The sequence below is a fragment of the Corticium candelabrum genome, chromosome 6 (genome assembly GCF_963422355.1).
Source record: "Corticium candelabrum chromosome 6, ooCorCand1.1, whole genome shotgun sequence".
NCBI lineage: Eukaryota > Metazoa > Porifera > Homoscleromorpha > Homosclerophorida > Plakinidae > Corticium > Corticium candelabrum.
Window position 1 is genome coordinate 4,093,333 of NC_085090.1, and position 15,717 is coordinate 4,109,049.

Consider the following 15,717-nt stretch of genomic DNA (forward strand, 5'->3'; position numbering starts at 1 on the left):
TGACTTTTCGCAGTAATAATCTGTGCATAAGTTGTGAAATGTGTGGGTAAGTCTTGTGCTGCTTGACCTTTGTAACGGTCCACTGTTGTGAGTTTTTATTGTATTTTCTGTGAAATCTTCTCTCACTAGACGTTTTTGGTTGTGCATGTTGTCTGTCCACATGAACATTGTGATCCAGTGCTGCAAGCAAACGGCGAGCTTTGAATGCATCAAACCTGTCATCAACAAGTGAGGAAACATTGCCACGGTAAACTCATTGATACAAAGTAACAAAATAACCCAAATGCTTTTCGTTTAGGGGCATACTTCAAGATTACACTGTGGTAGTTCTCTAATGCACCTGTATGCCTAGAATCAAACATGCATCATGACCATTGGACTAGAATGAATCTCAAGTGAGAACTAATACATAGACGTGCATAATATGCCATTGATCTCATCCACTTTGCATCAAGAACAATCTTCCTGAAAAATTTCATTGCTTGAGAACCTACTCAGAGAGGTGTCTTTGCAGTGTCATTGATATCAGCTTCTGTCAATTCACTGTGGTGGCATCTACTAGTGGCCCAGGTATGCTCAACAGAGACGTGATGCAGCACTCCTATCCAGATGGCCTGCAATGAAAAATTGCATATCTCAGAATGAGGAGTCTGTGACTTTCTAGTCCTTACATATACTGCTCTTGTTGATTAATAATTAATTGATGAAATAGTAAGTTTTTGCCACCTACTGTGTGATATAATATCTCATTTCGCTAGCAAACACAAGACAACTACACTGGAGCAGTGTTGACATTGATTCATGCCCTAGCTTGATATGAGTTTGGGTATTGCTGGTGCTAAGTGATGTCTTCTTCTGTTATATTTTAATGCGTAAAAAAGATGAACGAAATTTTGGTTTGCAAGACCAAAATTGGTGAACTGCTATCAAATCTGGAACTACTTCTCATGACATATTGATAGCGCGCGCGCACGCACACACACACACACACACACACACACACACACACACACACACACACACACAACCAAAAGAGCACATTCAATTTCTGGACGTCTCCCTGTGCCTGTTCACACGACCACCAGAAGTGGTTGACTATGGACCTTTTCCATGGTCTTAATTCTGCAAGCTCCTTTTTCTTTGATGCCTGGAAAAGAAACAAGGTATTGAACTAATTTTGAAATAAAATTCGTTGTAAAAAAGCCTAAAAACCTCGGACAACGCTTTTGCTAGCTTCTTGGCTTTATGCCAGACATCTAGGGAATGAAAGATCTCTTTATATTCAGCATCTCGTGCTACACAGTATAGTAGAAAAACAAGAAGATGGAGTCGTACCACCTGTGAGTTAGCTGAAAAGGTTATACCCATCATTGCTTTTACACCTGTGGATGCATCTGTGACAAGTTCTACTACGTTGATCCTGAGTCGGACAGATGTCATTCCTCGCTGAAGACCAAGTTTTTCTATCGTCGTGGTCTCTAAGTCTACATCTCGTTTGTCAAAAATTTGTACATCAATGACTTTGTGGCTCTCGCAATCCATTAACGAGTAGACACAGTACTTTGCTGAGAAACCTGGTGAGTCGTTCCTCTCATCACCAGCTAAGACAACAGGGCAGTTTGCAATGTCAGCAAGATTTGTCTCTCTGGTCTCCGACCAAAGTTCAAAAACTGAGGGACAAATGTAGAGTCTTTGAATTCGATAGAATGTTGATTGTGACTGGAAATTCAACCCCAAGAAACGGCACATGAGCTCAATCTTTGCAAACTGGTTGCCAGAGACAACTATTGAGGAAGCAAAAAGCAGGTCGTTGGTGAAGAAGGGATATGACTTTCTTCCCTTGCAACGCTTAGAGCTACTCCATGAGCCTTCATGACGATTTCTGCAATGCCATTGTAAACAAAGTGTGCCACCAACATACGTTTGCTTCACTGATATATTCTCTTGAGAGAAGGGATGCCTGCATGCTGTCCCAAGAAGCTGCAAGATGTTGTCTGCATCACACACCACTCGAGCACAAGTAGTCGTCTCTTCCAAATCACCCTCCACGATGGTCTTTTGTGCTGTTATGGAGCTGCCATGAGCACAAAAGTTGATGACTTGAAGCACTGGATGTGGTCGTTTGTAATGGATTGGAACCTATAAAACATCCTGATACTACACATATGAGTTAATAAATTTCTACCCTCTCAACCTCAGTTTCATTTTGAGAAGGAATTGATCCTGCTGAAGAATTTATGTCTGAATTTTCTGGCAGAATAGATGTATCCAAGAAACTTGCATCAAGTTCATCATCCAAGCAAGGGTTTTCATCTATCAGTTTAGGTAAGGAATCACTGCAACTGGATAACAGACAAACGTACCCCTACTCATGCCCAAGCAACTTTGTAAATAAATGAAGAAATCTAGGTACCGTACGTTTCTAAATAATGGTCAATTTCAGATGTGTCATCTGGTTCAATTTGAATTGCCAGTAATCGCTGTATCCTGCAAGCAGAATGTATGCATAAAAAGTAATGAAACCATGAAAATGGCTTCCAATAAAGGATTTACTCAGATTGGTTGTGGATTTCTTCATCATCTTCTTCTGACCTACTCAAACAGAATCTAGAATCAGAGTACATGACATCGCAGACAAGCATTCTACCCTGATGTTGATGAACTGACATCCGAGTGCTGCCACACACCTACGGACGCTTTTTCTTCACTGTTACCTTGACTGCTGCTTGTAATATTTACAGGTGTGCACCCATCCTCGACCCCTGACAAGGAATCTTCACTAACCATGTACAGAGAGTATATAAATTATGTAGAATTTACAAAACAACTTTATCAAAACAATCGAGAAGCAGCAATCTTCAAAATATATGAGCTATTGCCTCGATCACTAATACAATATCGTGGGCAAGAAAGTAAATTGTCATCTAAAATATATTTTACCATTTCTGACTGATAGGACTCAGACTTGTGGCAAACCGTTGTCTTCCTTGTCTCACCTGGTTGGGTGTAGAGCAGAGATTTAGTACACCTGTGACACATATGTACATTGCAGGGAGAGAAGTTCCAGTAGACTGTACATGTCCAATCAACACACAATGCAGTCTAGTGTTGATTACCTTCATACTCTCTTGAATCATCAGTTCTTATTCGCTTAGATGGTAAGGAGTCTTCAGATTCAGGTACTTCATGTCTTTGGCAACTAAATTCATACGGAACGAGGGCGCACACATGCACACAGCATTACATAATACTACAGTGATTAATTCACAGGCAACAATCTCTCACCTGCAGGACTCAACGAATACCAGAAGTAAACCAGCAAGCTCTCCAAAAGACGACACCTGCCACTGAACCTTTAATCGCCAAAGCCTACTATAGATGTCTTGCGACAGTTTAATAGTCTTCATAACACTTGTTGTGCACTTGCGGCGACGTCCTGCCCCTTGACGTGCACCTCCATGGCTTCTCTTCTGAGATACCGAAGTCATATCGGTGACAACTTCCGGGAATCTTGTCCATCACGTGCGGCTTGCAAAGAGCCCGTTTTCGCCGTAGAAAGTAACCGTTCGAAGTCGAAAACAAACGCTATACTTGCTCTATATTTACAAAACTTATACGACGTATCAAATCCATGCGCAATGACCTAGTCAAGTACGACGATATCGGCTGTCAGGCACTCAAAGCACGACAAAAGTCGATCTATTGCCAAAACGTGGCAGATAACGCAATATAACTACAGGTAAAATTGCACTTGCCAACGATTCCTCGTTTTGGAGAACTTGAAAAATTTCTACCTAAATTCAAGTTTGCGGGGGTGTTTAGACGCTAGGTATCCGAGGATAAAATCTTGACAGTGTTGCTTTAACGTGAATGCTATTTAATTAAATGTCATGTTACGTTACGTTACGTTACGTACATCGCCCTACGTTGACATAATACGTTACATGCTTCGTGTGAATCAGGCTTAAAGTATTTTAGAATATGTCACGTGACCTTTACAAAGGCTGACTGGTCTATGATGGGTCTTCACGTGATAGACACCTGTCGGCTGTCATAGAGACCTGTAGTTTGATAAGAATGTAATCAAGAGCAACTATACCAACATCTGTCTCAATGGCAGATATAAGATCCAATCAGAATAACATTATATATATATATATATATATATATATATATATATATATATATATATATATAATCCCAATTTTCAATTGAACACTCTACAAAACTCAACTAGAATATAAAATTGCATGCTATACACCATTTTCTAACCGACTATAGCTTCAGATACATGCTCATGCAAACATTTGGTGCAAGATTTCAAGGTCCGCCTCAAGAGATGCGTTTTACAAAATGGCAATCATGAACGACATTTGCATGCAAAGCAGCCAGACACTTGTAATACTTACTCCTATAGATAGACGCATGCATGTCAAACCAATGTGCCAGAAACGGCTAACACGAAGAGACATACTGGCAACGGCAGAAGCAGTCTAAAGAGACTGCATGGAGTCTAATTGGTGTAGAGTCAACCCATATATTGATCACAAGGACTCACTTGGTTAGCCAGGGATCTCTAACCTACCATGGCTGACAAGTTGGTCAGACTACCATTAGTGTGAAACCGCTTATTGCCGCTTTTGACAAGAACATGTTACCCAAAACATGAACAGACAATCACCATGAAGCCACAACAATACAGGCAGGTGTCAAATTACCTAAATTCCTCCCACGCAACCTAACGTCATCAGCTATTATGCTCCTACGCATACAGCTCGAAAGACTCAGCTAATTGAAGACGCAAACCATGCGAAATGGCAGTTGCTCACGCTTTGTGATTTTTTGTCATATTCGTCGAATACAAGATTGTCTAGCCGAATCCGCCATTGCGAAATGCCACCGGAAATAAATGGATGACACAAGATAAATGACGATGGGCACGTGTGTGTTCCTGAAATTCAAACGACCTTAGACACTCAATAGTTTCTTTCTATCTAGAAAACGTACGAGGTGGACCCGTTTCGATCACGCTACCGATGGCCACTCCTCCAAGTGTAAATGTGACGCAGAGTGAAGGTCAAATCCTGTTGTATCTGTCCCTTATAATTTCCTCTCACTGGTTCTAATACAATGCTAGCTGTGTCTTTACATCACACCCCAGAACAAGACAATTGAATCTCGTTACTTTCTTTTACTTGAGAACAATTGTTCTTATGTCTGATTTCTAGGACAGAAGACCGCACAATTCGCAGAAGATTGCAACAACAAACTGTGAAGATAACAGGTTATGCCAATGCACCTAATATAAAAGCTGGCTTAAAACCCATCGTCAGCAACATTACTATATACAATATGACTAGTTCTCTAGTAACTGTTTGGCTCCTTTGTCTTATATCATTCGGGTATTGTCTGTCAAAAGACGACGATGCTGAAAGTCAAGATGATACCTACCATCATTAACGTGATGGACGGTCTGATGGAAGTATTGCAATTTCCTCTTGTTCAAGTAACTCAAAAGGTAATTTCTCGTAACTGTCATAACGCCCTACAGCTTGGCAACTCTCACAGTGGGATTTATGAGGTCGACCCACGTGATGGTCTTGGGTCACTCAAAGTCTACTGAGACATGAAAACGGACGGTGGAGGATGGACTGTATTTCAAAGAAGAAGAGATGGATCGGAAATTTTTATAGCACTTGGCTTGAGTATCACAAGAGTTTAGAGAACTGAATGGTGAATTCTGGCTTGGACTTGATGCAATTCATCGACTTACAGTTGATGTTACTCTCAGAATTGGCATGATGGCGCCAGACAACAGCAAAGCGTACGCAAAGTACGACGATTTTAGTATTGGAAATGCAAAATCCAAGTATGTGATCTACTTTGGACGATACAGTGGAACAGCAGGTGATGCAATAAAAATTCACATAGGAATGAAATTTTCTACCCATGACCAAGACAACAACACGTGCAGTAAAAACTCTGCTGTTGAATTTAGAGGAGCTTAGTGGTATATCAACTGTTATGACAGTAACTTGAATGGCGAATACACATACGGCAGATCAGGACAGCACCTCTTTGTCTGGGAACCTATTCAGGGAACCAAATCTTTACAGAAAGTAGAAATGAAACTGAAATGATACAAGACAGACTTCATTAACATTTTCCGTTTTTGCATGCATCTTTTGCTGATTGGAGAATCTTTAGAATTAAAAATATCTTCTTTCTCAGTTCTTAATTGTTACTACATTTTGCTTACATAATAGAAGTAGTAGAATTGCTTTGCATAAAAGGCTAAGAACAAAGTAGAGTGTGCAATAAAAGTCTATTAATTAAATTCAAAGATTCCAGATAACAATTAATTACGAATTGGATTTAATTAACAAATAGACACAAACGTTTGCTGTGCCTTTGACAAGTAAACAAGGAACTATCAAAAAATTGATTAGTAATCTAGTTAATTAATATGTTAGTTCATCACTGCTTTTTCATATCCTGATGCTACTGCAGAATCTCAGTAGACGTAGGCCAGTGTTAAGACTTCTAATTCATGTAATAAAATAGAAGTTGCGATAAGTATAAATAATTATAGACGATTTTATTCTATAAGAATTAGAATATTTAGCTTAATCATACCCCGTTTTGCACGTTTGAGTCAATATACTTAGAAATCAGAGAAAATTTTATGTTTCTTGGTCATTGCACACAAAGAGCTAGCTGCCAAATCAGTGGAAATTGAAACATTTCAATTAAAATGAGCATACTATATCATGTATATTTGTTGTGTAGAAAGCGCATATTGACAATCCATCGATTGCCCGGTATACCCAATCCATAAATATATCTGCAGTTTATTAGTTAATTCGTTACATTAAATTATTTATTATATTGAGCTTGCTTCAATTTTTGACAATTGCATAATTAAAGAAAGTTTGCAGGTGTAATCATAATAAATAGTATTGAGGCAATCTTGCATGATCCATCGCAGACCGCTGCAGACTTTTTGGAGTCTCTTATAACACCGACTTAGCGATTCAAATCTTACGAGGAAACCAGCCAAACAACTAGACATTTGAAAATCATCTAACGTATGTGTATGTATGCAACCAAGAAGAGTGGCTATAGTGCATGTTATTACCTTATTTAAACACTTACCTATACATGTGTTCATAGCATGCAATACACATTCTCTATCTGACTATCGTTCAGGTGCATGCACACGAAGACTTCCGATGCATGTCTTCTCGATCCGTCTCTGAGCTGTTGCTACACGTGTTATAAACTGGCAATAATGAGCGACTTTTCCAAAGCAGCCAGAGACTTCTAGATATTTACGTCTAGACGCATGCAGGTCAATCCATTTGTCATAAGCACTTTACCAAAAGAGACATATTAGAAACAGCAAGAGCGGTGAACAGACTGGCTTCAGTCTGTTTTAGTGTCACATCGTATGGATCGCCTGGTTACCCATGAAAAAACAACCTGCCGTGGATGACCTTGAATAAATCACCAGTGTTAACGTTGTTGATCCGCATAGTACCGCTTCTAACAAGAACAAAACCCCAAAATATGAGCAGACAACCACAAACAACAGAAAGACAACTAGGTGTCATCTACAGTCAGGCTATAGACTGACGTCATCACCTTGACAATGCATGCCCCTATGCATACTGTTCGTCAAACTCAGCAAAAGCTAGAAGAAACAGCACCACGGTCCTGTTCTCCATAATTCACCGCATCTTACACTACCAGCAAATCTGTGGACGGTCATCAAGCGACGTAGTGACGGGCACTTGTGTGCTTCCAAAACTGTTAGACTCTAGCAGCACCACATTCCTACACAATAGTTCTCTTCAGGCTGGAGAACGTACGTGCCGAATGGCGGGGGAGTTTCTGGTAATGCTACATGTGGCAACACCAATTCATGTTCCTGTTATATCCGTCAATATGACTTCCTCTTACCGGTCCTAAACAATGCCGTCTCTGTATGCATCCTTATGACAGGACAATTGAGTCCCGCGACTTCCTATCACTAAACAATACTAGCTGTGTCTGATTTCTAAGATAGCAAACCGCAAATTAAGCAGAAGATTACATGAATGGGCTGGATAGCCTGGAATCGACACGTGCATGAACTCCTATATAAATGTCCTTGCTGCTAAGCTTACACTATTCACTTCCAGTGACATTGAAGAGCACAATGGCTAGATTGTTAAGTGCGCTCTGCTTTCTTTGTTTCGTCGCATTCGATACTTGCCTTTCGGTCAACAAGAATAGAGAACATCAGCAGAAAGCAAAGCGTACTACTCGGCGATCTGATCTGACTACCTTATGTCCGACGACTGACAACGAAATTCCACGAAACTGTCATCATGCCCTCCAACTTGGCAACTCCCATAGTGGTGTCTATGAAATCGACCCACGTGATGGCCACGATTCACTCAAGGTCTACTGTGACATGAAGACGGACGGTGGAGGATGGACTGTAATACAAAGAAGAAAAGACGGATCAGAAAATTTTTATCGCACTTGGACTGAATATGAAGAAGGTTTTGGAGAGCTGTACGGCGAGTTCTGGCTTGGACTTGACAAAATCCATCGTTTGGCAGTTGACGTTACTCTGCGAATTGATATGATGGCACCCGATAGAAGTAAGGCATATGCTAGATACGAAGACTTTACTATTGGAAACTCGATTTCCAAGTACGTTATGTACATTGGACGATACCATGGAACAGCAGGTGACGCGCTATCGATTCACAATGGAATGAAGTTTACAACCAAAGACCAAGACAATGACCAGAGCAGCAGGAACTGTGCCCAATCGTTCTCAGGAGCTTGGTGGTACACAAAGTGTCATAGCAGCAACTTGAACGGCGTCTACGCATACGGAAATTCAAGCAACAATCTAGTTGTCTGGCGAGGTTTCAAATACCCGCAGTCTTTGCAAAAAGTAGAAATGAAACTGAAATGAACAAGATCTGAAAAAGATACATTCAGTAGACGTTACCTTGCATGGTTAGAAAATCTTGACGAAAGAATGTTGTTCAACTTGGCGCCTAGTGTTTTCATATTGCGTTGGTACGAAAATGCTACCTACTAGAAATGGTTCACAAATTGATGTGTTGGAAATAATTAGTGTTATGTCCGACTGATTTCTGTTGAAACTTCAGGCTACCAATTAATTATCATATGCATGCAGTCGACCATTTGTATAGCTATTAACCTACACACAAAATGAGAGGCTAGGACAATGTATAACGCTACTGACATTTAAGTAATAATGTCAAATGTGCAATCATCACTAGCTGTTACATGCAATATCACCGAAATCCGTAATTAATTAATTGAGGAACGTAATCCGGGCACCTCTTCAACAGTTGAAAACTTCTCTTTGCAAACTCTCTGCACTCGAACGTAAATGTATCTCTGGAATATACAATTGAGTTTCTAACACTTATACTTTATAATTATGGGCGCATCTACCAAAGATTACTTTTACGGTCACGTAATGGTAGCAAATGTTGTAATGTATGGATTCCAATTTTCGGTGTCTTAGTTTGTGTTTCTTCTTTGGAAGATAGATGAAGAAGATATCATAAAACCGTCTCAGAAACGACAAAAACTGTTGTAGAGAGCAAGAAAAAATTATTTCTTTGATTTACGGCACCAATATTCCCACTATCACTATTGCTGTGTACTCCGAGTCTCCAAGTTTGCAACTGAGCTTTAACACCAAACAGACAACACACACACACACACGCACGCAAGCACGCTCGCACACACACACACACACACACACACACACACACACACACACACACACACACAAACACACACGCATACACATGCACGCACGCACAAGCACAAAGACAAGCACAAGCACACGCACACAATCGCAAAAATAGCAAATGGATAAAGAGCTGCATTTAAACTTTAATGCCCCAGCCAGATAGCTATGTTTCTGTACACTAAGTGTAGGAGTTATGAGCCATGCTAAGCAATCTCCTGGAGCCTGGCCAGGTGTTTGCAGGATCACCGACTGCTATGCCTACTGTGGTGTGGGTACTCGAAGTCTCACTCGGACACCAGTGGCGAATGGAATTTGTTGCAGTCTGAAGGCCTTGACACCACAATCAAAGACCAGCTAAATATTTACACCGCTGATTCGAGAAAGGCGATTGCGTGTAATTTTGTTTGCACAATGAAATTAGGCCATAGCTCGCCATCACTGTGACTTGAACCTTCATCCCTGCTAGGTCCCGTATGAGAGCAATTTATAAGAAGACTCTCCCTCTCTCCTTCTCCCCTCTCTCTCGCTCTCCACTCTCTCTCTCTCTCTCTCTCTCTCTTTCTCTCTCTCTCTCTCTCTCTCTCTCTCACACACACACACACAGCTGTCCTTATTACAGTACATAGATTTTCATTTGTTTTCCAAAGAGCTCCTTAATGAATAGACGTTCTTTTGTGTCAAAACTATTCCTATCTAGCGTTATTTTCACATATTTGACTTTATCTTAGATATAGGTTGCCCACAGAGAGTCAGAGATTGGAGGATGCAATGTAACATGCATGAAACAGTACTCACAAAATTCTTTGTGCGTTCCTTGTCCGAACAAACTATAGCTCTAGCTGCAATACAGTTGCATGGCAAGGCGATGATTAGAGCATCCACATTCAGCACTCTACATGCACCAGGCGGTTGCATGCATAATAACAATCATTACACATCCAGATTAGAGAGAGTTGCGCATGACACAACCTTTAGAAAAGAACGATAACGTTCCAACACTGTTCGGCAAATTAGAACAATTATGAGACAATACATTTCCAATTTGCATGGTGTAGTATCCAGGTGATTACCCAGGATTCTTTGCGGGTTTCCAAAATTGATAACAACAAGTAAAATCAATAATTAGGGAATCACACGGATGGCTTGCCCTTCACATAAGAGCCCTAATTCAGGCTCGTTGCCCTTCTATCCCACAGATGACCTAACAGTTTTCTTACGGTTAAAGTTGTGAAGGTTAGGGTTGGAGTTCTGAGTGTTAAGATTAAAGCTTTGAGCTATAGATTAGGGTTATGTCGCAAGTGTTAGGATTATGGTTGTGATATTTGGGGTTAGAATTGCGAGTGTAAGGGTTAGAGGTATGAGGGTTAAGGCTAGAGATGGTTAAAGTTAGAGTTTTGAAGATTAGGGCTAAAGTTGTTAAGGTTGCTAGGGTTAGAGTTGTAAGGGTTAGCTAACCCTCACACCTCTAACACTAAGCCACACAAAATTAATAGTCCATTGCATTAATAGTAAAATTTACGCCCTCTTCCTGAGGTGAGGGCGGAGTGCAGGCAACCTGGAAACCTGACTGGTTAGGTCACTGTGTACCTCCCAATAAACAGTTGAGTGCCGTATACTTTGCCAGCTTTAGTTGTCCGTTTCAGGTGAACTGCTAGTGGCACACAATAGCCATGCTAATGAACTGCAATCACAACTAAAATAAAATGTTTCGTTACACTATAGCAGCGCCCCTGTTTCATTAAGGGCTACGAAAATTAGAGAAAAAACACAGTTGACAACTAAGTTGCACAAATCCCTTGCCCTTATTCTAAATTGTCAGTTTAGCTGAAACGCTCACTTGAATATATGGTAATACAAATTACACAACATCATTTACTGACAGGCTAGCTTATCGAGTGTGCAGGCATAATACCATGTTTAGCACTTCTAGGTCCACTCTTAACTATGTCCTACCTTATTACGTATCCGGCAATAATGAATGTCATTTGCATAACAGGGAAACACTGCTGATTGTCTATCATCACAAGCAGCTGGTGTAAAGACTACTATCAACGCATGCCATACTTGCCTCGACAATCACTTGCTTTGGCTGCATCAAGTAAACTGCTAGACAATGTGAAAATGCACCATAGTATAGTAAACATTTCACCATGCTACAAAACAGAATGTCCTCTCAATGTTTCCTCAGGCACAAGGAAAATTAAACGTAAAATATAAACTAAGAAAATTGAATGTCTTCAAACTACTAACTTTTAGGACAAGGTCTTATTATTCAATTTCTTACATCAAAGTCAGAAACAAAGTAAACGTTAGGAGCTACCAGCTACTGGTGACTCCCCAAGCTAACAGCTTGGCTCCTGTGCCTTACTCAGAAGTACTCTGGGCTTGCACTGGCCATCTGCAAAGTCCCCAATATAGTACACACTCTATTGGATAACTGTCTAATCAACTGATTTATTGCACGACACACCTCCAGAAGGTGAAAAGTACAGAAAGTAAGGTGTTCTTGAACAGATGTGGAGCTGACAGAAAGCATATTGGCTAAGAAGAAAGACGGTTATACCCACTGCATGGCTCATAAAACAGTAAGGCTTCTACAAGTGCAAACAGCAAGGTGTTCTTTGAATTATCAACAAGAACAGACGAGGAGCTGACAGAAGCCACATTGGGTAAGGTGCTCATTTTTGGTACGATGCAATGGAGCAGGAACCTAGATCTGGTCGAACGGCAGAAATTTGTCCAAAAGAATGTGGCTCTGCACAAAAAGGCTAATGTTTTATTAATTAATCATATATAATAAATAATACCCATTCAGCTCAACAAAATGTAGGAAACTAACATTGACATTAAAGGTTTAGTGTAGTATACACGACACGTCAATGTTATCAGTTTCTACATCTGTTATCCTTATATATTGGCAGGTCACTTGACAGCCAGAAAAGTTGAGGGAAGAACGTAACGCCAGTTACTAAGTCTATGGCATGCTGCTTACAAATGTAAGCAGGCCCGTAGGCATAGGAGTTCGGTAGGTTCATACAAACCGCCTGCTCAGCCGTGAAGGTACGCTTTCGATCAAATGTTTATATATATATATATATATATATATATATATATATATATATATATATATATATACTGGCGCGTATAGTACGCAAAACGCGGCTCTTCATTAAAATTTTGTATTCTTTCTTATTATATCAAATTCTAAAGAAAAGTTCTCCATGGACGCAGCCGTATGATTTTTTGTTCCGTATCGTATGAACATGTAGTCGCAAACCGCTATCTGCTCTTTTTCACTTCTACAGCAAGCGACTTTTCTAATTCGAAAAGTAACTACTAGTAGTGCCCTTGTGTGGTGGTGACTGGTTTCTTGTACTTTGCTTTGCTCTGGCGTTCGTCGGTAGGTCGTAACGTCACAAACTGTTCGTTTGTCACACGCTCGGAAAATCTGCAATTTTGCGCTCCACCTTTAAATTAGCACGCAGCCTTTTCTCACTTTGAAATAGGAACTGCATGGTGCCGTTTGCAGGTCCTTGAATCTATGCGTTGTTGTTCGTCTGTAGATCGAAAAGTTGACATTGCAGCTGGAAAAAGACGACGAAGCTGCTGGCCGGCTTGAAGTACAGTGCATATGTGCCTGTCGACGGATCGCGAATGCTTCTTCTAAATCGGGACTGTTGAAACAGTTGCAAACGAATACTTGGTCACCTAGACAGCCTGTCAGGGCTACATATTATGCGGTAATTTATGTTTTCTCCGCCCAATAAGCGAATGGTATGATGCCTCAATTATGTCAAGCGTAGCGAGGCTTCTACTTTTGGTGTGTGTGTGTGTGTGTGTGTGTGTGTGTGTGTGTGTGTGTGTGTGTGTGTGTGTGTATGTGTGTGTGTTTGTGTGTGTGTGTGTGTGTGTGTGTGTGTGTGTGTGTGTGTGAGTGTGTGTGTGTTTGTTGTGTGTGTGTGTGTGTGTGTGTGTGTGTGTGTGTGTGTGTGTGTGTGAGTGTGTGTGTGTGTGTGTGTTTGTTTGTGTGTGTGTGTGTGTGTGTGTGTGTTTGTTTGTGTGTGTGTGTGTGTGTGTGTGTGTGTGTGTGTGTGTGTGTGTGTGTGTGTGTGTGTGTGTGTGTGTGTGTGTGTGTGTGTGTGTGTGTGTGTGAGCACACCCAATCTCAAATATTTCCTCCCCATGACCACGTTTCATGATAGAACTTACCTTGAAAATGGTTTTTGGGTCCGACTACAGATGAGTATAAGAACAATTCGCGCAATTGACCAAACGGCGAAAAAAATGCTTTAAGAATTTTCGTCGCCTTATCCTTTTTGTATTGTAGCTAGGGACTGTGTGTATTTGACAACCAAGAAACACCTTCAGGAGTTGAATGCCACCTACAGTCAACTATTCACACGTTCCATACTTACAATATGATCCATCCTTTACTACACTGTGCTGCATCTAACACTGTTGATAGTCAATGTTTGCCGATATCAATTTCTATGTCAGTATATACCATAGCAATGTCGTTACAACGGAACTGAGTGCATACCTAGACTGTATATTTCAATTGTCTTGATCACAATCGGAAAACGACGACTACCTATATCAAACCTTTAGACGTAATCTAGACTACTAGGAAGTTTGCATATTTACTTTCATGACACAACAAATACGTATGGTCTAGCTAGAACTCGGCTTTTCAGTAGACGGTCTGAAAACTCCGTTGGACGTGTTACTTACGAACGCGAGGGGCCTACGGATACCGTAGAACTAGTAAGGAGAAGTGTCCCTAATGTGAGACAGTTGCGGATGCGTATAAATTCTTTGCAATCTTTGTCAGCAAGAAAGTGTCTAGCGATACTAAGCTGTACGTTAGGTAGCACCTCTATGACCAGTGCTGTGGTACCTATTTTATCTCCTCATCACCTGCTTTATCTGGCGAGAAACCGGACATTCTTCATTGAGAACACACAAACGCCTTCCAAAGCCTGGATGCACCTAATGTGAGACAGTCGATTTTTCTTTTCTGGTAAGTTGTCTTTGCTCATACATTTTGCACAAGTACAGCAGTCATTCTTTGTTAACTGTCAGTACAAACAGTTTGTTTCTCAAGTGTCTGCGATGGTAGACCTTCGTTTAGAGTACTTTTCAATGTCAATCATGTTAAGTGAATTTCAAAGCAGAACGGTTCTGATTGTAATGCACAAAGGCAAACGAGTACAATCGCAAAATTTTCTACAGAGTAGAATTAACTAATCGGTATCAGCTATACTCTATCTACTACCTTTTCACCTCTAAATGTTACATGTAAAAAATAGAAATTGTAGTTATTTTATACTGTAGTGTTTGCTGGTAATGAAAGCTAGCTGTTCTGATTGATATTGCAATTAATAATGCTAATATCTAATATTATTTACCAAACATTAGTATTTTATTGCTCTTGGCTACAGCAGCTAGCCTAGTGCGACTACTAACTTGCAGTGAAGATTGCTAATGCGAGTTGAATAGAGCTGTCAATTCAGGCCTGACCAACTGCAAGCACACAATGTAGTTGTTTCTGGCCCATTGAAGTCTGAGTGGAGGAAAGTAGTGAGAGTGTACAAACTAGCCACCAGTACCAAACAAATTTCTAGAAATGTATTTCTGTCTGTGATCTCTCATCAACTCTTTGCTGGATCATTCTTGCCTGAACACCTCGTGAGTGATTTCCGATGAGCTGGAATTCATCTAATATCATCTTCAGCAATAAAGATCGAAAGGCGAAAAACAGCAGTTCCCTTTGTACATCAATTAGGTAGGTAAGTACTATTCCAGCAACTCCAATGGCTCCAACTGTTACCGCAACCAGACAGAGGTTTGAATCCTATTTTACCAAATATTTTGAGCAGAAAGCAGAAGAGAAAAAGGAAAAGCAAAACAAGAATCAGACCAAA

General features: G+C 40.5%; 2 protein-coding genes across 2 annotated transcripts; one reads left to right on the forward strand and one right to left on the reverse strand.

The window, feature by feature from the left end:
- Window positions 1–221: 221 nt before the first annotated feature.
- Window positions 222–3,531, reverse strand: LOC134180773 (uncharacterized). Its single transcript, XM_062647960.1, has 11 exons — window positions 3,286–3,531; window positions 3,117–3,199; window positions 2,941–3,028; window positions 2,648–2,779; window positions 2,554–2,592; window positions 2,419–2,487; window positions 2,195–2,342; window positions 1,365–2,139; window positions 1,213–1,295; window positions 1,029–1,147; window positions 222–348 (listed from the first exon to the last, which is right to left on the reverse strand). Exons 1-11 carry the CDS (start codon window positions 3,486–3,488, stop codon window positions 222–224), a joined length of 1,866 nt encoding a protein of 621 aa, XP_062503944.1. The 5' UTR covers window positions 3,489–3,531.
- A 4,645-nt stretch (window positions 3,532–8,176) lies between these two features.
- On the forward strand, window positions 8,177–9,155 carry LOC134181171 (fibrinogen C domain-containing protein 1-like). Its single transcript, XM_062648389.1, has one exon. The coding sequence runs from the start codon at window positions 8,201–8,203 to the stop codon at window positions 8,972–8,974; it is 774 nt and encodes a 257-aa protein (XP_062504373.1). The 5' UTR covers window positions 8,177–8,200; the 3' UTR covers window positions 8,975–9,155.
- The last annotated feature ends 6,562 nt before the right edge of the window (window positions 9,156–15,717 follow it).

Coding starts and splice junctions, on each gene's coding strand:
- LOC134180773 (XM_062647960.1), bottom strand. CDS start 3,488: ATGACTTCGGTATCTCAGAAGAGAAGCCATGGAGGTGCACGTCAAGGG. Junction 3,200..3,285: donor GTATTCGTTGAGTCCTGCAG/GTGAGAGATTGT, acceptor GTATGAATTTAG/TTGCCAAAGACATGAAGTAC. Junction 1,296..1,364: donor AGGTGTAAAAGCAATGATGG/GTATAACCTTTT, acceptor TATACTGTGTAG/CACGAGATGCTGAATATAAA.
- LOC134181171 (XM_062648389.1), top strand. CDS start 8,201: ATGGCTAGATTGTTAAGTGCGCTCTGCTTTCTTTGTTTCGTCGCATTC.